Genomic DNA, 26,686 nt, shown 5'->3' with positions numbered 1-26,686 from the left:
AATTTAGCCCCAGATATTTAAATTCAGTCACCTTCAGTAGCTCTACTTCACTGTTACACTTGTCTTCTTCTCATACACACATGTACGAAACACTGTGTCTTTACATACACCAGTTAGTTCTGATGCCACACAGCAAGAACTTTTTCTCTCGGTGTGGCAAGTGCACATGTGGGGCATGTTGGTATGTGTATAGCACAACTCTGGACCACATTTCCAGGTGTATTAATGGATAACTTAAAAAAACAACAACTGCAGACTTGAAGAAAATGTTTGGGGTTTTTTTTGTTTTAAAATGTTTTTGTTTTATTTTTTTACAAGCCATCCGACCTCTTAAAGGTAAAATAAGATATTTCACTTCACTGCCAGAAAAAGTACCTGTGAAGTCCAGCTACTGACCACAGCAACATCAGGTAATAGTTTATAGCAAATTAAAGAATTTCCAATTCATGGATTGTGTAATTGATTACAAACTGGTAGAAGGAAGATTTTGAAAATCAAACTATACTTTATTTGTTCGAAAAACTTTGTTTCTTGATTTTTCAGATTTTACTTGTGGGAGTAACATTACCACAGAGAACAAGCGCCCCGGGGAACAAGCCAACAGTGGAGTTTACACCATGTAGAGTAGCGAGTGCAACCCTGTCCCCTCACTGCTGCCAACAGTGTGAGCTTGTTAAAGGCTCCCCGGTGGTACTGTGTGGTGCAGCCTTCATTGTTACAACTGATTTCACACAGCCTTGCTGACTGCATTTTCTTCTTCTTTTCCTGGACTTTTTACACATTCTCTCGCTAACACAGAACTGTGTAGAGATGTCAGGATCTGGTGTTATGCTTGTTACCAATGCACGCCACACTTCTTTATAGACACACATCTTAATGTACACTGACTTTGATTCAGAGAGTGAAGTGAAATCCAACTTCCATGTGCTGAAATTAAAATCTGAAAGGTGAAAGCCATTTGTTGTTTTCATTGCTGCATTTTACACAATAACAAGAGAACTGTAGGTCAGGGAGTAGCTATGCAAAGTTTTGAAAGTTTTGCCATTGGAACATCAACATACTAGCTTCAAAGAATTTAGAAGGTGAAATGAGTATTGTAGGATCACTGTTAAGTTTTCTCTGCTGCCACCTGAACTTTTTGTACATATATATATATATATATATATATGATGTATATATATATGAAAAGAATATTGAGGGGACAGTTTACCCTGCCCGGGATAGGGTTACCGGGACCCCGCCCTGGAGCCAGGCCCGGGGAGGGTGCCGGTATATATATATATATATTAGGGGTGCAACGATACACAAAATTCACGGTTCGGTTCAGTTCGATACTTTGGTGTTACGGTTCGATATTTTTTCGATACAAAAAAAATGTTCATGCCTTTTTAATTTGTTGTAAAAATTCTAAATATATATTTGAACTCAAAAGTACAGTTTTTAACCCTTGTGCGCCCGCCTGTTCTCGGGGCGTGGGTCGTGGTGACCCCCCGAGGTGTGTGTGTGTGTGTGTGTGTGTTGTTATTAGGATGGTATTGATGATGATGATGATGATGATGATGAGTGTGTGTGTGTGTGTGTGTGTGTGTTGTTATTAGGATGGTATTGATGATGATGGTGGTGATGATGATGATCATGATGATGATCATGATGATGGTGGCGATGGGAGGGGGGGGGGTCTTGGTAACCCCCCTGGGGGGGGGATATGTGTGTTTTATGATGATTAGGGTGGGGGTCGCTAGGACCCCCTCGGGGCATATGTGATGATGATGATGATGATGATGATGATGATGGTGATGATGATGATGATAGGTTTGGGGTCACTAGGACCCCCACGGGGCATATGTGATGATGATGATGATGATGATGATGATAGGGTTGGGGTCACTAGGACCCCCACGGGGCATATGTGATGATGATGATAGGGTTGGGGTCGCTAGGACCCCCACGGGGCATATGTGATGATGATGATGATGATGATAGGTTTGGGGTCGCTAGGACCCCACCGGGGGCATATATTGTGTTATGATGATGATGATGATGATGATAGGGTGGGGTGGGGGGGGTCGCTAGGGGACCACCGTTGGGGCGCTTGTGTTATCACGGCGTCGGTGGCGTCCGGGGAGCGGCGGCGCGGGAAGAAGAAGTGGCGCAGTTGGGACAGTACATGACGGCGCAGTTTGTACACACGTGCGCTCGGCACTCGCGGCACAGGATCTTGGTCTTGACGTCTTTGCTCCTGGGACACGCGCGTCACCTTCGCCTCTTGACCGGAGAGGAGTCGCGTGGCGTAGCGTTGTTAGAGGCTGCCTCGGCGGTAGCGCCTCGGGCCGCGACTCTGCCTCCTCCTCGCGCTAAAGCCGCCCTGGCTTCGAGCATGGGGCGCGCGAGCGCTTTGCCCAGTCGCTCGAGGAAGAGCCGTCGTCTGTTCAGCTTGCCCGGCATCCAGTCGGGGTGAATTTCCCTCCCCAGCACGAACGCGTTGTAGGCCGCCACGTCGACCATGTTGTGGAAAAGGGCCACGGGCCACCTGCGGGTCTTTCTCCTGCAGCTGTACGTGCTCACGACCTTGTCCAGGTTGTCCACTCCTCCCTTGGTGCGGTTGTAATGCAGCACCAAGGGCGGTTTCGCGCTGCTTCTGTTGCTGCCGCCGCTTCTGTTGCTGCCGCTGCTGCCGCCGCCGCTTCTGTTGCTGATGCGGCGGCTAGGCCGGGGCTCGGGGCCGGAGCGATGGTGGTAACGAGGAGCTGTGGTGAGGAGCAACACGTTCTTGTTCTTCTTGGCCACGTAGGAGAGGATGATCGTGTCGGGCCCTCCTCCTCGTCCTCCTCCTTCTCGTCCTCCTCCTCCTCCTTCTCGTCCGCCTCTTCCTCCCCCTCGTCCCGCGGAGCCGCCGAATACCACGGATTCGACGGAGCCCACGGCCCTGCCCTTGACGCAGCGCAGCTCTCTGGGGATCTCGGGTCTGTTCGACCGCTGAGTGCCCAGCACGGTGTGGCCTCTCTCGCGATAGAGCCTGTCGGCGAGCTCGCGCGAGGTGAAAAAGTTGTCGCACGTGACGTTGCGTCCCGGAGTCAGTCCCTCGGTGAGGTCCACGACCACTCGAGTGGCCAGGTGCTTTTCGGGAGGGCCGCGCTTGTCGGGCTTGCCGGTGTAGACTTGCATCTTCCACCTGGCCGGCTTGCTGGGCATGTACTGTCTGAACGGACACCGTCCTGATGGAGAGAGAGAGAGAGAGAGAGAGGGAGGGAGATGGAGAGAGAGAGAGAGAGATGGAGAGAGAGAGAGAGAGAGAGAGAGATGGAAATGGAGAGAGAGAGAGATGGAAATGGGGAGAGAGAGAGATGGAAATGGGGAGAGAGCGATGGAGAGAGAGAGAGAGAGAGAGAGAGATGGAAATGGAGAGAGAGAGAGATGGAGAGAGAGAGAGAGGGAGAGGGAGAGAGAGAGAGAGAGAGAGAGAGATGGAAATGGGGAGAGAGAGAGAGAGAGAGAGAGAGAGAGAGAGATGGAGAGAGATGGAGATTGAGAGAGAGAGAGAGAGAGAGATGTGAGAAAGTGTGGGGGAGATTGGGGCAGAAACGCAAGGAGAAGAGACGTGAGTTTGACAGAGAACGCGCTTGCTTGCTTGCAAGCGTGGAAGACATAAAGAGTCATGCGAAAGCACAAACGCGGAACCCAACACGAATATACAACGAAGCGAACTAGCCTGTTTTCGCCATTCCCGCTCCTATTCCTCCTCTCTTACCCCAGTCACACACACACACACACACACACACACACACAACACACACACAACACACACACACCACATACGTACCTCTGAACGGCACCAGTCTCTCGTCGACGGTGACCTCCGGTCCCGGGCGGTACATGGCGGGCAACCTCGCGCACCACTCGTCCCACACGGCTCTGATGGGGGCCAGTTTGTCATAGCTATCGCCCTCGCCGCCCTCGCCCTCGCCCTCGCCTCGCCCGGCCCTTCTGGTCTCTCTGTCGTCGAAGCGCAGCGCGCTCGAGTAGGCTCGAAAGGTCTTGAGCGGCATCGTGGCTCTGAACACGGACCTGCCGCTCTCAGCGTGCCACAGGCTCTCGCAGGCCTCTCCCCGGGACCTGTACACGCCGGCGAGCACGAGCAGCCCCACGTAGGCTCGGAACTCAACGCGGCCCATGGGCTTCCATCCGTCGATGGCGGGCCTGCGCCTGCCCGCTTCCAGGTTGGTCATGGCGATCACCGAGTCCTCTATCTCCGGCGGGAAGTAGGCCATGAACGCGGAGGCCTCGTCTCGCGCCGCCGCCACGGCCTCTTCGGTGGGGCCTCGTCCTGGCGGGTCGAGGTCGTCGTTGTCGTCTTCTTCTTCTTCTTCTTCTTCTAATTCTAATTCTTCTTCTTCTAATTCTTCTTCTTCTTCATAGTCTTTGTCTTCTTCTTCATCGTCATCGTTATAATCATCGGCGAGGACGTCTTCTTCTTCTTCTTCTTCATCATCATCATCATCATCGGCGAGGACGTCTTCTTCTTCTTCTTCTTCTTCTTCTTCTTCATAGTCTTTGTCTTCTTCTTCATCGTCATCGTTATAATCATCAGCGAGGACGTCTTCTTCTTCTTCTTCTTCTTCTTCATCATCATCATCATCATCATCATCGGCGAGGACGTCTTCTTCTTCTTCTTCTTCTTCTTCATCATCATCATCATCATCATCATCATCATCATCGGCGAGGAAGTCTTCTTCTTCTTCTTCTTCTTCTTCTTCATAGTCTTTGTCTTCTTCGTCATCGTCGTAGTCGTAATCGTCGGCTACATCCGCGTCGCGAGTTTCACCGACAGCGCCGCGGCCGCGATCGCGCCCAGGATCATGAACGCCACCTGCAGCGCGGCCGGCGTCGTCCTCTTGCCAAATCTCCCGAGTCCGCCGCCCCGGGTCGGCACCTGCTTCTTCTTCCTCTCCCTCTCGGCGGTTCGACTCGCCTTGCGAGCCGCCGTCCTGGCAGAGTTGCGACGCCATTTCGTAACCGCGATCCTCTTCCCCGAAATACCTATCCACCCCATCGTTTTCGTCCTCCTGATCCTCCGAGTGGCTCTCCTCCTCGTCGTCTGCGAGCGTTCGGGCTGTCGGGTCGTCGTTGTCGTCCCCCTAGGCCTCTTGCTCCTCTTCCTCGCTCTCGTCCTCCTCCAAGTTCTCCTGTAGCTGCTGCTGCTGCTGCTGCCGCCGCTGCTCTTGGTCTTCCTCGACCCCTAGCCCTCGATAGCGAAACGTGGCCGGTCGCAACAACGGAGCCACCGGAGCCGACCACGCAGCGTACGCCAAATGCGATGGCGATGGCGACGGCGACGGTGATGGTGAGCGGGAGGAGGAGGAGGAGGAGGAGGACATCGCTGGCGATTGCGATCCGCCTGTACTGACCTTAGTGCTCTTTGGCTCCCACGGTCTAGTGCGTGACATTGTCTTCTTCGTCTTCTTCTTTCTCGTTGGCACCTTGTCGCCGTTGTTGTTGTTGTTGTTGTTGTTGTACAGCACGCGCCCGGACACTGCCTCTGTAACCTCTGTAACCTGTAACCCCGACACGCTTAGTACCCGCCATCCACGCTCTTATCATCTCGCCGCGCGACGTGCTGTGCTTTCGCCGGGGTGTTTCTCGACCACCTTTTACAAGACTTTATCGTCCACGCTTGCACGTGTGGTCTCTGTCAAACTCACGTCTCTCTCTCTCTCTCTCTCTCTCGCTCTCTCTCTCTCTCTCGCTCGCTCGCTCTCTCTCTCTCCAATCCCATCCCATCCCATCCCCTCGGGGGGGGATCTCGCGACCCCAACCTCCTCCCTCCCTCCCTCGGCGGGGGACCCGCATCCCCCCCCCCCCCCCCCCCCCGAGCCCGCCATCCCATCCCATCCCATCCCATCCCCTCGGGGGGATCTCGCGACCCCAACCTCCTCCCTCCCTCCGCGGGGGACCCGCATCCCCCGACCCCGCCGCTCTCCCCCTGGCGGGTGCATCAGGGTTAAATTTAATGTTGCTGAAACAACAAAGTAATTAAAAAAAATAAATCTATCTGATCGAGAAATCACTCATCTTTGGAAAAGAGTTTATTACAGAGAAATGGCTCTTTCCAAAATAAAAGCTATACTATACACTTCTTCTGGGCTATATTCTCAGCAGCATATTAAACATATCAGGTCCCCATAAGGAGAATCATGCGGCTGTCTAAATGACTCGGGTAAAGTTTGTAGCATGCATGCTTGTTGTTTTTGTCTGCTTCCACTTGTCTTTGCACTAGGATGATGTCGGAGTAAATGTGCAGTCATATTCGTTGTGTTCCCACTAGTGCTGTCAGCGTTAATCTCGTTGAAATGACGTTAACGCCACAACACGTTAAATCTCCGTTAACGAGCTACCGCGGATCGCCCCGTGCGTGGGGCTGGACGGCCAACACGTTAACGAGCTAACTGCGCTAACGCACTAGTTCCCAGCAATGTAATTGAGCATTGCATGGCACATCCAACATACTGTTTTACTTTTGTCCATGACACGCTTACCTTCAGGGTCATACGTCACATGAAAACCAAAATAGTTCCAAACGCCAGATCTGAATGAGGGTGGGGGAGGTTCAATTTGCCATGTTGCAAGGAGAGCTTAACTTCTGTCTCGCTAGCTTGCCCTGCGCTCAGTGAATCTGCATTCGACTACTCCGCCTAGGCTGCACTGTCGAGCGCAAATCCACTGAGCGCTCAACACAGACAGCATTGTCAGAAGGAAAGTTGATAAAATAAATTAAAAGTTTTGTATTGTTCGATACATATGCGTACCGAACCGAAAGCACTGTATCGAACGATTCAATATCAATACAAGTATTGTTGCACCCCTAATATATATATATATATATATATATATATATATATATATATATATATATATATACTGTATATATATATATATATATATATATATATATAACCGGGCGGGAACACCAAGCAGCTGGATAGCGTAGTGGTGTCACAGGCTGGGTCTCCGACCCAGCACTTTGAGTTTTCTTTGTATTGTTCTTATTTTTTGAGATGTTGTTAGTTTTGTGTTATTTCCTATTTGCCTTTAGTTTAGGCAGTTATTGTTCCTGGGTTTTCTATGTTTGAGTTCTTGCATTATTCATCACGTATTTGGTATGTTAAGTTTGTATTGTCATGTCTAGTTTTAGTGTTTCCTGTTTTATTCTGACAGTGTCATGTGTTCTTTGGTCATTGTATTTAGTTTCACTCCTCCTGGTCCTGTCATTAGATTCATGTCAGTCAGCTGTTTCCTCATGTGTCTCCACTTCCCCTGATCACCTCATGTGTGTATTTAAGCCTTCTGTTTTCTGCATGTCATGGTCGGGTCGTCTGTTTATCTTACCAGAGTTACAGTTACAGTCATAGTCTTCGCCTGTTTTTCCACCATAGTCATAGTTACAGTCTTTGTCATAGTATGTCATAGTCTTTGTTTCTTAGTGGGGTTTTTTGTCAGTTTGCTTTAGGTTCCTGGTTTTAGCCCTGCAATCATCCAAATAAAGGATCGCTTTCTGTTTAAACTTACAACTCCTCGTCTTCATCTGCCTTTGGGTCCTGTTTCCATTCACATCGGCGCACCCCGCCGTGACAAGTGGTTAGACTACACGCCTTTGGAACAGAGGATCGCAAGTTCGATTCCTGCCTGGGGCGTCTGTATCCAGTAAGGGTCCTAAGGCTAGACCCCCTATGCTAAGCAAGCCTACCGCGGACATGAGCGAGACAGATAAATATGAAGGCATGCTGGCTCGGACGTCGCCCGGATCAACAAGGTCCGCGTCAGGTGTTGAGGAACCAGGGCACCCTGACGAAAAGTGGGCTACTGGAACAAGAAGGCATCGGTGGGCAAGGGACGAAAACAGGGCGTTGTTGGAATGCTACTATGCAAGTAACCCCGGCGGAAGGGGCTACATGAATAGGATGAGGGACCTATGGATTCTTCGATACCCAACATCCACAATGACGGCGAAACCAAGGGCTCAGAGAAGAGCTCGAGAGGATGTGGAGGGTGAAGGTAACGGTGGTCCCCGTGGTAATCGGAGCACTAGGTGCGGTGACTCCCAAGCTAGGCGAGTGGCTCCAGCAGATCCCGGGAATAACATCGGAGATCTCTGTCCAGAAGATACTGCGCAGGACCCTCAAGCTCCCAGGCCTCTGGTAGAGGACCCGAGCTTGAAGGATAAACCGCCCGCATGGGCGTGCTGGGTGTATATATACTGTGTATATATATATATATATATATATATTTAACCTTCCTGCCTTCTTGGGACCTTTTTGTGCCACTGCTATGTGTTAAATGGCTGCCATTTCCACTGTGTTCAGTGGAATATAACCAAACTTGCCACAGGATAGTTTTTACCTGTCAATGTTAATATTCCAGTGTGAATTCCTTAAATCAGCCTAAAATGGCTGAGCAGCAGAAATCCCCACACCCATCACCCTGGGGACCATTTTCTGCCCATTGACTTCCATTATAAACGCTATTTTTCAACCCCAAATTATCATCATATGATTTTATTTTTTCTTCTTTTCTTGGATGTCAATGAAGACTCAGGGCCTTGAAGTTTTAATTTTTAAATTGCAAAAAAAATGCAAAAAAAATAATGGCAGGTCAAAATGTATGTTGGTGCCAATCTTTGGTCCATCTAAAGGCCTACTTATAATGACAATCACATATTACTTCAACTGGTTTTTTGTGGAAAATTGTCAGGCGGTGGAAGGAATACTTCGAGGACCTCCTTAATCCCACTGACACGTCTTCCGAGGAGGAAGCAGAGTCTGGGGATGAGGGGAATGACCCGCCAATTTCCGGGGGCGAGGTCACTAAGGCAGTTAAACAACTCCTTGGTGGCAGAGCCCCTGGTGTTGATGAGGTCCGCCCCGAGTTCCTGAAGGCTCTGGACGTTGTAGGGCTGTCCTGGTTGACACGCCTCTCCAATGTTGCATGGAGATCAGGGGCAGTATCTGTGGACTGGCAGACCGGGGTGGTGGTCCCCATCTTTAAGAAGGGGGACCGGAGGGTGTGTTCCAACTACAGGGGGATCACACTCCTCAGCCTCCCTGGGAAAGTCTATGCCAGGGTGCTGGAAAGGAGAGTTCGTCCGCTAGTCGAACCTCGGATACAAGAGGATCAATGCAGTTTTCGTCCTGGTCGCGGAACACTGGACCAGCTCTTTATCCTCTCCAGGATACTTGAGGGTGCATGGGAGTTTGCCCAACCAGTCTACATGTGTTTTGTGGACTTGGAGAAGGCATTCGGCCGTGTCCCTCGGGGTGTCCTGTGGGAGGTGTTGCGGGAGTATGGGGTGTCTGGCCCATTGCTACGGGCCATTCGATTCCTATACAACCGTTGTAAGAGCTTGGTTCGCATTGCCGGCAATAAGTCGGACTGGTTCCCGGTGGGTGATGGGCTCTGCCAGGGCTGCCCTTCATCTCCGGTTCTGTTCATAATTTTTATGGACAGGATTTCTAGGCGCAGCCAAGTGGCGGAGGGCTTTCGCTTTGGTGGCCTCAGAATCTCATCTCTGATTTTTGCGGATGATGTGGTTCTGTTGGCTTCATCGGGTGAGGGCCTCCAGCTCGCACTGGAACGATTCGCAGCCGAGTGTGAAGCAGCGGGAATGAGGATCAGCACCTCCAAATCTGAGGCCATGGTTCTCAGCCGGAAAAGGATGGAGTGCCCACTCCGGGTCGGGGATGAGTTCCTGCCCCAAGTGGAGGAGTTCAAGTATCTCGGGGTCTTGTTCGCGAGTGATGGGAGAAGGGAGCCGGAGATCGACAGACGGATTGGGGCTGCAGCTGCAGTAATGCGGACGCTGCACCGGTCCGTCGTGGTGAAGAGGGAGCTGAGTGTAAAAGCGAAGCTTTCAATTTACCGGTCGATCTACGTCCCTACCCTCACCTATGGCCACGAGCTGTGGGTAGTGACCGAAAGAACGAGATCGCGGATACAAGCGGCAGAAATGAGCTTCCTCCGAAGGGTGGCTGGCCTCTCCCTTAAAGATAGGGTGAGAAGTTCGGCCATCCAGGAGGGGCTCAGAGTACAGCAGCTGCTGCTCCACATCGAAAGGAGCCAGCTGAGGTGGTTCGGGCATCTGACAAGGATGCCCCCTTGGCGCCTCCTGGGTGAGGTGTTCCAGGCGTGTCCCACCGGGAGGAGGCCCCGGGACAGACCCAGGACACGCTGGAGAGATTATATCTCTCGGCTGGCCTGGGAACGCCTTGGTGTTCCCCCGGATAAGCTGGAGGAGGTGGCTGGGGAGAGGGAGGTCTGGGCCTGTTTGCTTAGGCGTACAGCCTCAGGGTCCCCGCGACCCGGCCTCCGATAAAGCGGATGAAGATGGATGGATGGATGGATGGATGGATATATATATATATATATATATATATATATATATACATATATATATATGGTACATACCGTGCAGGGGCCTATGCTTCCATGATGGTTCCTCCTCTTCCTCCTCTTTCTTGGGTTTCTGCTGCCTGAGGTATTCAGTGAGCACGCTGTCAGTTGGAGCCATCTTCGTGATGTATTCATGGATGTTTGTTGTCTCATCTTGGACTGTGGTGCTGACACTCACCAGTCCCCGACCCCCTTCCTTCCGCTTAGCGTACAGCCTCAGGGTCCTGAATTTATGGTGAAACCCTCCATGCATGGTAAGGAGCTTTCTTGTCTTGATGTCAGTGGCATACTTGGTACGTACCACGTACTTGGTGGTTGCAGCTTTCCTAGCGGCCTCTTCATGGTTCCCATTTGCCTGTGGGATCCCCAGGTACATGTAACTGTCCTCTATGTCTGCAATGTTGCCTTCTGGTAGTTCGATCCCCTCCATTCTGACTACCATCCCTCTCTTTGTTACCATCCGACTACACTTCTCCAGCCCGAACGACATCCCGATGTCATTGCTGTATATCCTGGTGGTGTGGATCAGTGAATCGATGTCTTGTTCACTCTTGACATACAGCTTGATGTCATCTATGTACAGGAGGTGGCTGACAACTGCTCCATTCTGTAGTCGGTATCCGTAGCCAGTCTTGTCAATGATCTATCCAGGCAGTGCACAGGTTGGTCAGTCTGGTCTTGCAGTTTCAGCTGATTGTTCGGTCTGCCAGTAGCTTCTTGTCCATCCCTTTCTGTGCCCCACTCATGTATTGACCCATGTGCCTGTTCACCTTAGCCACTATGATGCGTGACAGGAGCTTCCATGTGATGCTGAGGCAGGTTATTGGTTCGTAGTTGGATGGGAACGGTCCCTTCTGGGGGTCCTTGAGGATCAGGACTGTCCAGCCTTCAGTTAACTATTCCGGGTGTCTCTCGTCAACTAGCAGCTGGTTCATTTGTGTTGCCAGACGCTTGTGGAGTGCAGTCAGCTTCTTCAGCCAGTAAGCGTGAACCATGTCGCTCCCTGGTGCTGTCCAACTCTTCATATTGGACACCCTTTCTTGGATATCTGCCACTGTGATGGTTACTGGGCCTTGTTCAGGGAGGTTGCTGTGGTGGTGCTGTTCTCTTATTGTTCCCTTGCCACTGAGAGTACACCTTAGCTGGTTCTGTGGAGAACAGCCGGTTCTTTCTCCTGCCTTCTATCTCTCTGGTGTACCTCTTTAAGCGGCTGGCCAAGGCTGTGAGTCATTGCTTAGCAGTTTCCAAGGCTCAGGTGTGGACAGCTCCCTGTACTTCTTAGGCACCTTCTTCATCGCGCCTTTCTGCAGCTCTGATAGTTGGTCTTGATCTTGATCTTAGCCTCTAGCCTCCCTCTCCATGGAGAGTACTGCCCCTTGTTGCTGTTCAACTTATATCCAAGCATCTCACTGATCACTGCTGCCGTAGTGTAGATCAGCTTGTTAGTCTCGGTAATGGTGGCTGTAGGTATTGTCCGTAGTGCTGGATTAACATCATCTAGCAGACCTTCTGAGGGTACTTCACGTAATCTTGGTAGTGGCTCACTGCAACAATGGCCTCCCTTGTGGCACCGCCCTGTAAACAAACAGACACTGTCCAGAAACATTGTCTATGAGGCAACCTGGTTAATCTCCACTGGGACCCTCGCCCAACATGGCTGCACATGGAGAATGACAGTGGAAAACAATATTTACAGATGCAGGCAGAGGTTCACCTATGCCCTGCTATCGATCACACGTGTTGTTTCCCACTGGTCACCGAATCTGTTGCGGGAAATGGGACGCCTCATTGCACTGATCAGACCGTCTTCACGCGACCAGTTTCACCTGACGATCAGCATGACCGTCTCTCTCGTGCCTGGCTTCTACATGCTACTTCTGGGCTTTTTCCCTTTTTGAGTGCTCAGCCAGCTTTTTTAACAGGTCCGTTCAGGGGCTGATAGGCCCTCTCAGGAAACACCCACAACTCAACAGGTGGCTACTATTAACTAATTTATCAATTGTCCAACAAGTCCACAGCAGATTAAAACAATGACATGAAAAAGTTCTAAAAACACAAATAGTGAAAATCATAAATTTCATATGACTATAAGACAAATAAAAATTTTAATTGTGTGGCAGCTACATAATTCCATATATCGTGCTTCATATATTTCCTGTCTTCAGTTTGTATCTACAATGTAGAAAGTAGTAAAAATAAAGGAAAACCATGGTGTGTCCAACAGTGTACTGTACTGTCAGACAAACTGTAAATAATAGGTAAACCAAATATCATATTTGTTAGCTCAGTGTTATGGATGGATGGACAAGGAATTCTTTGCGTAGGCGTATTAAGGTTTGGAGTAAATCCCGATTTAGAGGTAAAAAAATCTTTGGAAACATTAATTACCTTTGTGACAAGAGCAAAATTGGTAATTAAAATTGTATTTTGTTTTAAGAAATGTATATAATAAGTTAAGAACTTTAAAATTATTGATAATCTGAAGAAAATGTGATATGCAGTTAAACTTGTGGTAGTTTTTGGCACATTCACCTGCAGTTATCAGCTCCACAGGGATTCAGGATTTCCTGCTGAATGTGTAAATATGCCAACATATGCTTCGCTACCGTGATTTGGCAAAGTCTCCTGGTTAAATTAGCTTGAAGTGCATAAACAATTTCAGATTAATCCTGTCTGAATAGGATTTTAGTTACATTTTTTAACTTTGCTGAATCACAAGTCAGTCTCCTGTCAGTTTATACAGCACCTGAGATATTTATTCATGTTTGGACCCCATTATTTTTATTTTTCCAAAAATACATGGTTGTAGTGAAAATGCATCCAAAGCCATTTGATAATAATAACATATGAGTTTCATCTTCGGATTGTTGGTTTGAAGAACCATCTTCTCTCACCTGGAGCCAGAGCTCAGTGCAAAATTCTGTCCTGAGAAGCTTCTTGGAGGATTCGAACAGAATATTGCTGCTTGGTTGATATCCCTTAGAAAACCAGGAGGAAATTAGGCTGCTCCACATTTGCTATTATACAAGTTCCTGCAACAGGATCATCCAGTGTGCAGACAAACACAAGAAGAAATGGATTTTTCTGGAAATTCTGTGTTTTTCTTTTTTTCAGAGTGATTATACAGCAAATGATAACTTAAACAAAAAAGAAAAGAATTGCATTTGTACACTTTATATACAGTAATCCGCCATGTAATCTCTCTCTATATACATGTATGAGAGAGAGATCAACAATATAGATATAAAAATATATATGATAAATGTGTAAGAAAGTCAAGCAGAGAATATATCACTGACATTGAAAAAGAACAGAACTCTGCGTATATGTGAAGATGCAAATTGTATCTCAGCATGCAATATTTGGAGTGACTTTACAGTTCCTCCCAGTCCTGAGTCCCTGCACAGCAGGACGCATACTGACAGTTCCCACACAAGCGTATCCTTTCACAAAGCCCTGCGGTAATGGGTCTGTGCTGCTTGCATGTAGTCATTCTAGTAAGAATGCGTCCCCCACAAGGCTGCTTTTAGCCTGCTATGTTACAGCATCCAGAAATAATAGAATAATTAGAGTAGCGGACTAGAGACAAGTGTTACAATTTGAGTCCCTGTCCAGATGGTGTAAGTACTGTTTTTGTACAGTACATGGCTCCTGACAAAAATGACTAAAAAAGATTAAACTAAACTGATGCTTGGAACATTAATTTTTTACAGTCCATAGCAGATTTAGATTAGCTGCTTGCAGACTGAAGTAAATCAGTTAATACAGGAATTAGGAGCGTCATGTTGATTCTCTATGACGTGGGGTATAACATGGGGTAGATTTAATGAACCGACACAGTGGCAGGCTCTGCAAATCCTCAGAACTAAAGCTTTCTACCCATATGGAAAAGATATATATAAATCTTATAAAGTTTGTATCTGTCTTGTGTAAAACTTGTATGAAAGGCATATAAGAGTGAAAACGGATATAAGATCCTTTGAAAAATTATATAATGAAACTTGTATGTTTTGGATACTTACTAAAACAATGTATGAAAGTAATGAGAAAGTGGCCACTTTCATGAGTAATCACATATAAGTTTTTACTATTTCTTTTCCATATGGGTAGCGTTGACAGAGAAAGCTAGAAAACGTTTCCCCCACACACTCTTGACATAGTTACAGTAAAGGTACAAAGAAAATTCTCAATATGTAAAGGTTCTATCCACTGAAACAAAATTCACTAAAAGTTTTCTCAAAAACAATCTCAAAAAGGCATACAAGGCAAAGACAAAACCTACCAAGCTCAGTAGTTTAACATTTAGAACAGAGATCCATTCATCCATTCTCTTCTGCTTAGCCTTGTCATTTCTTGCTCGCCCCTTCCTGTTTCAACATGCAAGCACCATAAAAACGTTGAAGAGCGAGTTTGGTGTACAAGAAATTGGCTGGCCTGGACAGAGTCCTGATCTCAACCCAACACAGCACCTTTGGGATGAATTAAACCGGAGACTGCAAGCCAGGTTTTCCCATTCAGCATCAGTGTCTGACCTCACAAATGTGCTTCTGGAAGAATGAGCGAAAACTCCCATAAACTCTCCTAAACCTTGTCGAAGTCCTTCGCAGTAAAGCTGAAGCTGTTATATGTCCAAAGGGTGGGCATCATATGAAACCATATGGACTAAGGATGGGATGTCACTCAAGTTCATATGTGTGAAGGCTGATGAGTAAATACTTTTGGTAATATAGTCTATTTTTAACTTTCTATATTTTTTCATTCTATTTGTCACCCTGGCAAGTACATCCCAGCACTTCTGTTAGGAAATTTGAATGATCACTTACTTCTCTATGGGCTCAAATTGTGATCATAAATGTTTTGTACTTGTAAATCAGGATTTATATGTGTAAAAAGAATTTGTGTGTGCGTAAAAAAGATTTGTGTGTGGCCAAAAAACTACGTGTGAAACTCTGCACTCAAGTTTCATGTTACAAGTATGAATTTTGACCCTATTTTTCTTCCTTTTATCTGACTGGCCAATGTCAATCACAAATTTAACTATCCAATCAGAGAACAGATGTGTTTGGCTCTTGGAAGGGTGCTTTATGGAGCTTCAGGTCCTTGAAGGGAATAAATGCCCTTTTACATGCCAGCGTTTTCCTTCATCACCACGAAGGAAAACAGTCTGTGGTCGTCTGAGTTTTGGGATTTTTGTATCACAGGTTTACGTGCTTAATACAGGGACCTCCACAGCCTTTTCAACAGTGCTGCGGACCTAGGGGGGGCAGTGTGGTGGAAATGACAGTCTTCAATAGTGGGGATGGTTACAAAGCTTTCTTCATTATGAATGAGCATACATGTTTTTATTGAACATTTGAAGAACCAGCAAAAAAACCTGAAACTCTTGTAGAGGACATAAAGTCAGAGATAGAAACGACAAGGAGCAGGTGCATCTAGTACAGATAGAGCTGCTGCAAAAACACACAGGGCCCAGCAGCCAGCGCAACAAATTCTGGATCCTTGGTTTTTAGTTAGCAGTTAGCTAGGGATGGGTACCGGTATCCGGTGCCATGGTGGCACCGGTTCTGACATAAACGGTAGTAACCAGACCGAAAAGCAGCGCAAATTTCGGTGCTTTATTGCGGTGCTTTTTTTTCCTGAGGTGTGATACACTTTAGATTCTAGCCAATCATTTTACGTTTCCGAGGATAGTAGGCGGGCCCAGGTACGTATGTTCTTTTAGAGCAGAGCTACAGATTAAAAATGCCCAAGGCGAAGCGGTCAAAAGTCTGGCTGTACTTCACAGCAAAAGATGCAAACTCAGCAGCCTGCAACAAGTGCTTTAAGGTGATACTGTGCAAAGGAGGTAACTTCTCGAATCTGATGAAACACCTGGCGACGCATAGCATTTTTTTTAAAAGCCAAGAAATGCACCGTATTTGATAGCTTCCTGCGAGACCCCACACCGTGCACATCTACTACGGGTGGGTTGCCTGTTATCGGACCCCGAGTTTGCAACATCCTCCAAAAACCCGAAGAGTAGAGTCCTGGCCCCTAGCCCTGCCAGTGTAGCAGAAATGATGACGGATGATGATGGCAGCAGCAGCCATTCTTCTCTGCGTGAGTAGCTTAATGTTGTTCGTGTGTAATTTACGTTGAGTAGGCTAACCACGTTATTAAATTAATGCATGTAAGGTGAATTAGCAAACATCATCATAGCTACATGCGGCTGTCTTCTTGTTTGATGGCAGATACTCCCTTCACCCTGGCCAAAAAGGCTAAAATGACCAAAGAAAAAGTGGAAAACAGTTAAACATGAGAGGTTTTTGGACAAAGTTTGTGTTTTTTCCAAGCACTGCTTCCAGCCAAGAGTGATACCATATATGCCCCATAGCTGCAGAAAAGGCTAACATTGTTATCTTTTTACAAAAAAACAGCTGAACATGAGAGGTTTTTGGACCAATTTTGTGTCCTCCAGCTTCAAACTGTATTACCCTTCAAGGACCTGCAGTTCAAAAAAAATTGACCAAGCAGCTTAAAGGAAGAAAAACAGGGTCAAAATTCATACTTGTAACTTGAAACTTGAGTGCAGTTTCCCACGTATTTTTTGGCTAAGTCCACACACAAATCTTTTGTGACTTTACTTTTTTTTCCCCAAAAAGTAAAGTCACAACACCCACATGGAGCACACTGATCACAACACATGCAGTTTAGTGCAGCTTAAGTTAGTTCCACAGCTCTAGTGACACAATGCGCGCACACACATATAAACACAAGTGCCATTGTAGTGGCTTCTGGTGAAAACTGCATCATTAATAATGCAGCGACACAAGACTGAGATTAAATATACACACCCATTTGACAGATCACAGGAAATACGTAGTGGTGATGCACAACAGCTGCATATGCCTTAATCAGTGTTGAAGCTATACGATGAAGTTACGCTTAGATTTATTCTCAAACAAGCAGCTGTACTGTGGCTTCACAGTGTAACATGGATTGTAATGTAAAAAGTACAAGATTAGAAAAGCAATAAGATGTTATTTAAGTTATAATTTGGTCAAGATGTCTTGTAGCACTTCAGCAAGAAATAAATAAATGGCGGTACTGTCATATATAAACTGGACTTATCAGTCCTGACCAGCTCCTCCCTGCTACACCGCGATCTCATAACCATCTGTTGTTCTCCAAGTGATCGTCTGTGTGTGTATTTCCATCTATAAAAGCTTCCACGCTCACCTGCTTCCTTTCACAGCAGAATCCCTGACAGAAATGGAAGTGTTGCCCTTGCGCTTTGTCACTGACCCGCGTAATGCTGGTGTTGCCCAGGTCAGAAGCCTCTCTGGGTGGAAATGATGACAGGAGGGCGGTTCACCGATGCCATGAAGCTGACCATGCATACAGCATGTCAATTAGAGATGCTCTACTTCTTCAGAGGGAAGTGAAGAGAGAGTCATTGAAGGGAGGAAGGAGTAAACTTTTGTTATGACACTGTGCCAAAAGCCATTAAAACATTTAGTGATGTCTCTGGGCAGTGTGCCTCTACACACACACACCCACAAACTTAATAGCTATTACAGTATGCATTATGCCATCGAACTCTTTTGAATAATTTCCATAAGCACATGTTCCTGATAAACAATCATGTCAATCAAGAAATAAATGCCACTGAACCCTGTGAATATGCAAACGCTTTAAAGAAGATATAAAATCAGCAAAAGCATAACATATTTCTTTCATTTCTCCCTCTCAGCTATGCTGTTTGGTTCATTTACATCAGCTTCTAAGAGCACAGCATTCATTTACAAGTTTAATCTAATTTGCACTCATATCCATTTAGTTTCTGTGGAGAGTGACATTTTTTATCATTTTCCCACTGTACACTGGCATAGAGCATAGAGACAATTAGTGCATGTCTGAAATCTGTGATTTCATTTTTTATTTTGTTTTTTATTTAAAGCTTTTAACAAAAATATTACTTTAACATTTAAGAGTTTTCTTTAGTATAGTTTTGCAGAGTTCCTCCGTTCATACACTCAGATATCTAAGAAAGAAAGAAAAATGATGTGTACAGTGTGGCATGGTCCATTTCCTTGTTACTTCCTGAGTGAAGGAGAAAGAAGATTTGGTGTTTATGATAATTCTTGAATTTGCATTTGTACATTTGTTTGTGGCTCATTGTGCATTAGGCTTATTGAGAAAAGAATAGAATGGAATGGCATTCACTGTAGTCATAATAACCCCTCACAGCACTTTATTCCACGCTCTTAGGCCCACCATCAGGGTTGCATCCACACCTAACTGGTGGTTTACAATCAGCAATGAGCTAAAAGGAAAATTAGAACAGGAACACAAAAAGCCCCGTCCAGCCAGGAGACCACTGCACCACAAAAGAACAAAAGCAGATCTATCAGAGAGATAGAAAGAACTTCCATCCAGCCATCTGTTATTCCACTTGTTGCAGGGGAGCTGGAGCATATGCCAGCCATAAAGCAAAACATTCAGGATTAAATCAACAAGTTCTTTAAAAAAATAACAAAAAAAACCCCACAAGGCCCAAAATATCATGGAAAATAAGATCTCATTCTTCTCTGCAGCACGAAGGCCAGATTAGACTTTGTAACAGCAAATCAAAAGAAGCTGCATGATTCTGCAAAGTAGATCTTTAGACAGACTGAACAAAGATGAACGTGTAGCAGAATGATGCAAAAGTGTGTGTGGACATGTGTCGATAAACAACATGTGAGATGAGATTTACTTTGTTTTGTTTGTTTAAACTTAGAGACAAGAAGGCCAAAAAACAAGTGTCGTATTGAAAACAGTATTTGATGATGTTCATGGCTTTCAGAGTTGAGGGAGTTGTTGTCTGCAAAGGATTTTCATCTAAGTATGAAAGATAATACTTATAAATATGTTAGTTAGTCTAACTCCTGTGAAAATAGAGAAAATTAAATGCATGTAATCCCCACAAACATTAATGCCTTCTTCTTTGATGCTATCCTTAAATAAAAGGGATTTAACCCCCGTCAGACTCATTTCAATCACGTTGCTTCATTTTAAATCCTCAGTTGTGGTTTGCAAAGGTAAAATTATAAAAACTGTAAGTTTCAAGCTGCACTGAGTCAAACTTATTGAAATAGAGCAATATTGTCAGGGTCCTGGGTCTCCTGACCCAGCGTGTTTAGTTCTTTGTGGTTTTTGTATTATTGTACTTGTGAGTTATTCTATGGTTTCTAGTTTTGATCCCTTGCCCTTCATGTTTCTCTGTGCCCCCTCTGTTCTGTGTAAGTCTGTGTGTTTGCATGTTTGAGTTTCTTTTTTTCTGTCACTCTTTATTGTGCATTATGTTCTCATGGTTGGTCTTTTGTTACTCGCTCGAGTCTAGTTTCTTCTGTTCAAAGCTTAGTATTTCCCTCTGTGTATTTTGGTTCTTAGACCTCTGCCTTATGGTTTATGTCTCTGTGTTTCTTAGTTGCTGTCTCCACTGTGCCAAGTTTGCGTCTCTGTGTCATACTTCCTGTTTTACTTTGAAGGTCTGTGTCTTATGTGAATGTGTCCTGCTTTGCTTCCTTGTCTCGTCAGTCCTGATTTCTCCCAGCTGTGCCCTCCTTCTGTGTCTCATTCCCCTCGTTACTTCCCAGTGTATTTAAACCTTGTGTTTCGCTGAGTCAGTGTTGTGTTGTCCCTCATGCTGTGTGGATTGCCCTGTGTCTCTAGTGTGTTAGTCCCCAATTTAATTTAGTTTACTTTATATGCTTGGTTTTCTGCGACCAGCAAATAAAGTTGTGGTTTTGAGTTCATCCCTCGAGTCTGCGAGTCCTGCATTTTGAGTCCTCATCTCCTGCCTGCCACGCAGCGTTTCATGACAAATATTCTGGTTTATCGACTTCTATATTTACAAGTTGTTGGCATCTTGTCAGTTTTATAGGCAAAATTTCCCAACTGGGGCAGCAGGCCATGACTCACATTAGACAAGAGAGAATGGTCTTTGTAGACGGGCAGTGCTGGCACGTCACATGCATCAAAACAGCCGCGCCTTGTTTTCTGTACAGACCCACGTCGTGACAGGATCTCCATGCTGCACTGCCAGACCTCCTCGTACTGACGTCTGTCAACTCTGAAGGAAGAAGAAGCTTTACTCCTTTGTCAACGATTGTATCGTGATAGTTGTACAAGTCCTGTTGTGCAGCACGACCACTTGACTGATTGTCAGAAGACAATAGGTTTGAAATTACAGGTTTCCTACTGATATTAAAAACCTTTTACGAAGTCAAGCCTTCAGTTTTCATTTACTTTTAGCCCATATGGTTGAGGTTTTATCAGATCTTTGGCTTTTCTATTTTACTGTAAAAATTAGCTCACAGAATGTACCGACACATTGAGTTGGCCTCATGTCCATCATGAATTCCTAAGCAGTGATGTCTAAGTTGTAAATAAGACAAATTAAATGGCAGGCTGATGAAATACCTACATTCATATGGACATAGCAGTGCACCTACATTTTCATCTCAAGCAGTGCAGCGCCACTAGCTCCATCATCGGGACTTAGCCACATGTGGTTCAGACGCAGCACTCTTTTGGTGTTTCTCTAAGAAGGAATGTTGGGTTTCTTGGTGCCTTTGCAGAGCTAGTATCTGCCATCTTTCCACACAGATGGCACACTCAGGCTGAAGACCGCTGACTTTCTTATTCCAGCTGAATCTACTGATGCGTTTCTCTTATTTGTGGTTTTTCTCGCACAGTTAATCATTTTCTGCCTTTATCATCCTCTCAGTGTCACTCTGGTCTTTGATCTGTCACACTCTGAATGAATGAATTGACTGGGGGTCCCTTTAACAGAAATATCTAAGAAATGTCTTTGGGAAAATGACTGCATGCAGAATATTATGTAGTACAGTAAAAGGTCTTTGTGAAAACAATGTTATTTTTCCAGTAAAGAAATGCACAGAGAGTCATGTGGCAGATGTAGTGCTTAGCTCACTGGTGCCATGGTCTATCAGTCCACTGTGATAGGTATGAAACCAGTCTAAGATTGTTTTCTTCTTGAAATGGTGTGTTATCACACTGCAAGTAGCCATTATTTGATGGCTAAATTGTGGTCACATTGATATGAATGGTAGTGGTATTAAAGCCATGACTGAGGAGCAGCATTTTATCTGTCACCCCAGCAGAGGGTTCATCATGCCAGGCTAGCTGGACCAGATTAGGTTTTCCTCACTGCTGTCTCAGATTTCTGTTTTTGGCTGAAATGTTTGGAACACGGCTGCATTCTGCTTAATGTACATGTGAAGTGTGATTAACAGGCTTACAGGAACCTGTCATGGCTGCAGGCAGGCAGGCAGGGAAAATGACCCAAAATGCAGGACTCACATAGGTGAACTCAAAATGCACAGCTTTATTGTGGGTTCCGGACTGGACAGAAAACTAGCTATACTGGGGAGAAATAAACTAACATATAGGCAAGCAGGTAAACAGAACACACAGCGCAGTATGAAGGTGAGCAGACGTCGACGACGCACCACTGACACAGAGAAACACAGGCCTTAAATACACAGAGGGAGCAATCAGGGGATGAGAGACAGGAGGAAGCAAAACCAGACACACTACACACAGGACAGGGACTATCAAAGTAAAACAGGAAATACAGAACACAGGGAAGCCACATAACAAAACCTAAAACTGGACTCAGGACACACTTAAAGGCTAGGGAGCAAGACACAGTGAGAAAAAAAAACACTACGGTGGAAATCTAAACTCAAAACATGTACAAAACTCAGAAACACTGGGTCACCGACCCAGGACCATGACAGAACCAGTCTTTCAGCGGCCAAGAGACCGTAGTCACAACTAAATGAGTGCGAGGTACAGGTCACCCCTCCACTACCATACTTGACTTGTAGAATGTGTTTTTGCTGATATGCTGTGCTGCATTTCACCAACAATGGTGCTCTATTATGATCAGACATGTCCACTTTGGTCTTGTCTGTCCAGAGGACATTGCTCCAGAAGTCTCGGTTTGTTCATGGAAACATAAGCCACGCTGCCATGTCTTTTTTAGAGAACAGAGGCTTTCTCCAGATAACATTCCCAAACAGGCCGTACTTGTTTAGTATTTTTCTCATTGTATTGTCATGAACTTTAACATTTTTAACATGCTAACTGAGGCCTGCAGAGTCTAGATGCATTGATGGTCTGATCTTGTGCTGAAACTGCTGGGTCGTCCTCCAGGGAGAATTGTAGTATTGAGTTAACATGCCTGGATGCTTCTGCACACACATGTAAACGTCATACTAATCGGAACACTTCCTGGTGACAAGCTAATGAACTACATTTGATTAGCAGGACCTAGATATACTTACACTCTTAATTCCTATGAAAGCAGTGTGTATATTTCATTTTGACAGGACTCCACAGACTCCCCTGAAAACTTTCTTTTTCACAATTGTTGTAGAGTCAAGAAGCGCGTTTTTATCTCAAGTTAAAGCCAACAAAATAAAAAATGCCAAGTTTTAAGCCTATTTCACATTCACCATTTAGGATCACATTTGTTAAATGCACAAAGACCCAAACCACCGTCTCTCATACGTGTCTAATACATGACAGCCTGACTGACAGTCTACAGACTGCTTCTCAGAACAAAGGTGAGTAAGCTGCAAAAACATTTGTTTGCATCATGTCATGGAGTTGACACCAGGGGCTGGAACAGCATGCGTTCTTAGCCTACAGAGTAATTACCCATCTTTACTCTGTGAATTCCCCGAGTCCCTTTTCTTGTCTCTGCTGTTTATTGCACTAAGTGTGTGTGTGTGTGTGTGTGTGTGTGTGTGTGTCTGTGTGTGTGTGTGCGCCCTGCTGTGAGAAAACTGGGACTCAACGAGGGATGCCAAAGTCCATTCAAAGGTTTCCCACTGAGATTGAAATTACCATCCTTACAGTCACAGATGTGCACACTTACAAACATCCAGGCTGCTTTGCATGTGCATGTGTGTGTGTGTGTGAGTGTGTGTTCCCTGTTTGGAAATGAAACTGGAAAGCACTCCCAGTGTAGAAGCATTCTTTCTATTTCCCATCTGAGTGTTGACTGGTAATTAAAACTCATAAAAGCAAAGTCATGTTGGTGAAGCATTTACTTCCTTCTGTTTAAAGCTCTGAGTGTTTGCATACGTGTACTGCACTGAAGGAAAGAAGGAAAAGCCAGAGCCAGAGCTTTGGAGTGGGACTCTATGTAAAGATGACCACTTGCTCCCAATGAATGTCCAGGAGAGAAACGTGTGATGGAGATTCTGCCACACTAAAGTAACAATTATGAAGACCACTAAAACTTTAACATTAAGTGCTGTTGAAGAACCAACGTGAGTCGACTCTGCTTGAGAGGTGAAATTTGCAGCATGTCACTGCTCAGTGGAGTGATGCTGAGTCACATGACCACAGCACAGCTAAACCCAACAGAGCATACGAGTATCAATCCAATACAAAAATAAGCATCAATATCAGGACTATGGGTCCGCCTGCCCACCCCATCATACATATTTCAGGATGCTGGTGGTGCAGTTTCAGGTTTTGTTGGCAAATTTGGACTCTTGTCTGAGGAGGCAGAGAGGTGCATCAATGTGTCTGAGGTAAAATCATATTTCCATATAATTGTATGATTCAGTTCAGGTGTGTTGTTTTGAGCTACAAGTGCACTTATTGCTAAATGCAATCTGATCTGATTAGTCAGATTGGCTTAGTCAAATGTGAACAATCTGAAAAATCATCCAAAAACATTAGTTGGCTACATTAAGAATAAGTGAATATATAAAATGCACTTTAGAACAGCACGCAGCAACACTACAACACTACATATGTCTGTCTCCACATCGGGTGAGTGCCAAGTATTTGTTTGTGTATATGGGAGTGGGAATGCACGTTTGTGTCTGCGTGTGCCTGTTCGTCTGTGTCTATATGTGTATATGTCAGCTTGGGTCTTAGGCTCCACCTCTATGGGAACATCTCAGGCTCTCTGAGGTATGGAAGCCTATCTCCCCTCACCACAAGGGAGTGTGGTGGTGACCGGGCCTCAGGCCTCTGGGCACAGCTGGCTGCCAGCAGAGCCCGCGGGCACGTCACTGCAACCCCCTCTGGCCTCTGCTCCGTGGCTGCGGGGTGACCTCTCGTTTGGGGCTCTCCTCAGCTCTTCCCAGGAGGGTGGCACGGTTGCCCCCCTGGTGGTCCTCCTTGGGTCCTCGTATTCTGGGGCCTCTGGATGTCTGGGGCCTGGATCTCCTCCATACCTGCTTCATGCCCTGGGGGACGGGGCTATAGCTCCCCACACTCCCTAGCAGATCGTTACATGGAGAAACCTTTTGAATACAAACATGCTGATCCACACAGGTGTTCACACGGATGTTCAGAGACACCAACTACACCTTTCTTGGCTGCTACCTCAAAGCACATTGTGCGCTGTCGATCTTGCGTGCTGCACAATAACATGTAATATTTAGTATCTACTGTTATCTATTGTTAGCTAGTTTATTGTGATGGTGTCGTATTTATTATGTTGCTCTTTCTTGTTTGTTTTCTCTTCTGTTTTTTCTTATCTCAATACAGGTGATCCAGGTGTTTTGTTTGTTTTTCTTTTTTTCTTCCCTTTCTCACCATCTCTTCTCTCCTCTGTTTTTCCTTCTCTCCCTCTCTTTCTTTCATTCTGTCTCCCTGTCCTATTCCCCAGTCATGTCTGTCCCGTCTGTAACAACCGAAAATAAAATAAAATAAATACATAATTAAAAAAAAAAAAGTATGCCTGCAAAATAGAAGACTGAATGGACACTTTAGTCATACTGATATTGTAATACAGATCTACAACATATGAGAAAACGGCTTAAAACTTGTTGGCAGCTTTAAGTTTATTTTGAGCTGCACACACAACCTGCCGAGGTGTGTGGAAATACAAAACACACAAGCTTTGTTCAAGTGCAGCAGGATGGCTGTGAATACAAACACTCTCACTGCGACTATGAGAGAGGTGATCGGGGCAGAGAGGAAAAACCTGGGTGACACAGCTGAACTACATCACAATGCAACACAGTACCAGAGACCAATGACTATCAAAATAAAGCAGGAAGTCACAAGACAAAGTAGCTACAGAGATCAGAAAGAATAGAAAGAACACAGGAAGTAAAACTGAAAAGGATAAATATGAACAAACTGTAATCATGAGCAGTAATATTACCTGTACTAATACTAACAAAGCCAGAGAACGTAAAGAATCCAATAACGGCTTAAAGTAAAATAATCCAAAAGTCAAAATGCAAAACTCAAACTCACACATAAAAACAACAATTGTATTCTTATTTTTGTGGCTCAGGTAAAAGTTTTATTCCCTTGCTCTCTCTAAAAAAAGGAGAAAAAAAGAGAAGAAAAAAAAGAAAAATGAAAATGGAAAGAAAAAAAAGAAAAGAAAAGAAAGAAAAATAAAGAATAGGTGAATATTTGAAGCCTTTTGCTGTTTCAAGCTGCAATGATCAACTTCCTTAAAAAGCCTAATTTTCCATCTTGGTGTCTTAAAGTAACAACATGATAATTTGGCTTCAGACTTTTACTGCATAAATTAGCGACAGGGAAAAATAGCTATGAGAACATAAAACTAAACTCATCAAGCATAGTAAAGGCAGTATTTGTGCTTCATATCAGAGCGTTCATTGCAGCTTCTTGATATTGACAAGCTTTTAAAGGTTTCCTGTTTTATATCAAATAAAGAAAATAGTGGAATAAAGTTCAGCTAATGCAAATGGACAGCCACTTTGTTTTCACTGTTGTATCCACAGGGGTGTTTATTAGGAGTGCAACGATATTCGTATCGATATTGAACCGTTCGATACAGTGCTTTCGGTTCGGTACGCATATGTATCGAACAATACAACATTTTTAATTTATTTTATTAACTTTCCTTCTGACGATGCTGTCTGTGTTGAGCGCTCAGTGGATCTGCGCTCGACAGTGCAGCCTAGGCGGAGTACTCGAATGCAGATTCACTGAGCGCAGGGCAAGCTAGCGAGACAGAAGTTAAGCTCTCCTTGCAACATGGCAAATTGAACCTCCCCCACCCTCATTCAGATCTGGCGTTTGGAACTATTTTGGTTTTCATGTGACGTATGACCCTGAAGGTAAGCACGTCATGGACAAAAGTAAAACAGTATGTTGGATGCGCCATGCAATGCTCAATTACATGGGTGGGAACTAGTGTGTTAGCGCAGTTAGCTCGTTAACGTGTTGGCCATCCAGCCCC

At 45.4% G+C, this 26,686-nt stretch overlaps 1 protein-coding gene across 1 annotated transcript; it reads right to left on the bottom strand.

Moving 5' to 3' along the window:
* Positions 1–5,135: 5,135 nt before the first annotated feature.
* LOC147337499 (uncharacterized) lies at positions 5,136–11,735 on the bottom strand. Its single transcript, XM_086308798.1, has 4 exons — positions 11,727–11,735; positions 10,435–11,083; positions 5,928–5,980; positions 5,136–5,552 (listed from the first exon to the last, which is right to left on the bottom strand). Exons 1-4 carry the CDS (start codon positions 11,733–11,735, stop codon positions 5,136–5,138), a joined length of 1,128 nt encoding a protein of 375 aa, XP_086164924.1.
* Positions 11,736–26,686: the final 14,951 nt, after the last annotated feature.

Source organism: Aulonocara sp. 'chitande type north' Nkhata Bay, linkage group LG2 (assembly GCF_057382095.1).
Source record: "Aulonocara sp. 'chitande type north' Nkhata Bay isolate Kocher_YH1m ecotype deep benthic linkage group LG2, A_spYH_male_GT1.1, whole genome shotgun sequence".
NCBI classification, from domain to species: domain Eukaryota; kingdom Metazoa; phylum Chordata; class Actinopteri; order Cichliformes; family Cichlidae; genus Aulonocara; species Aulonocara sp. 'chitande type north' Nkhata Bay.
The sequence above is the reverse complement of the archived record's forward strand: the minus strand, read 5'-3'. Positions and strand labels throughout refer to the sequence as shown.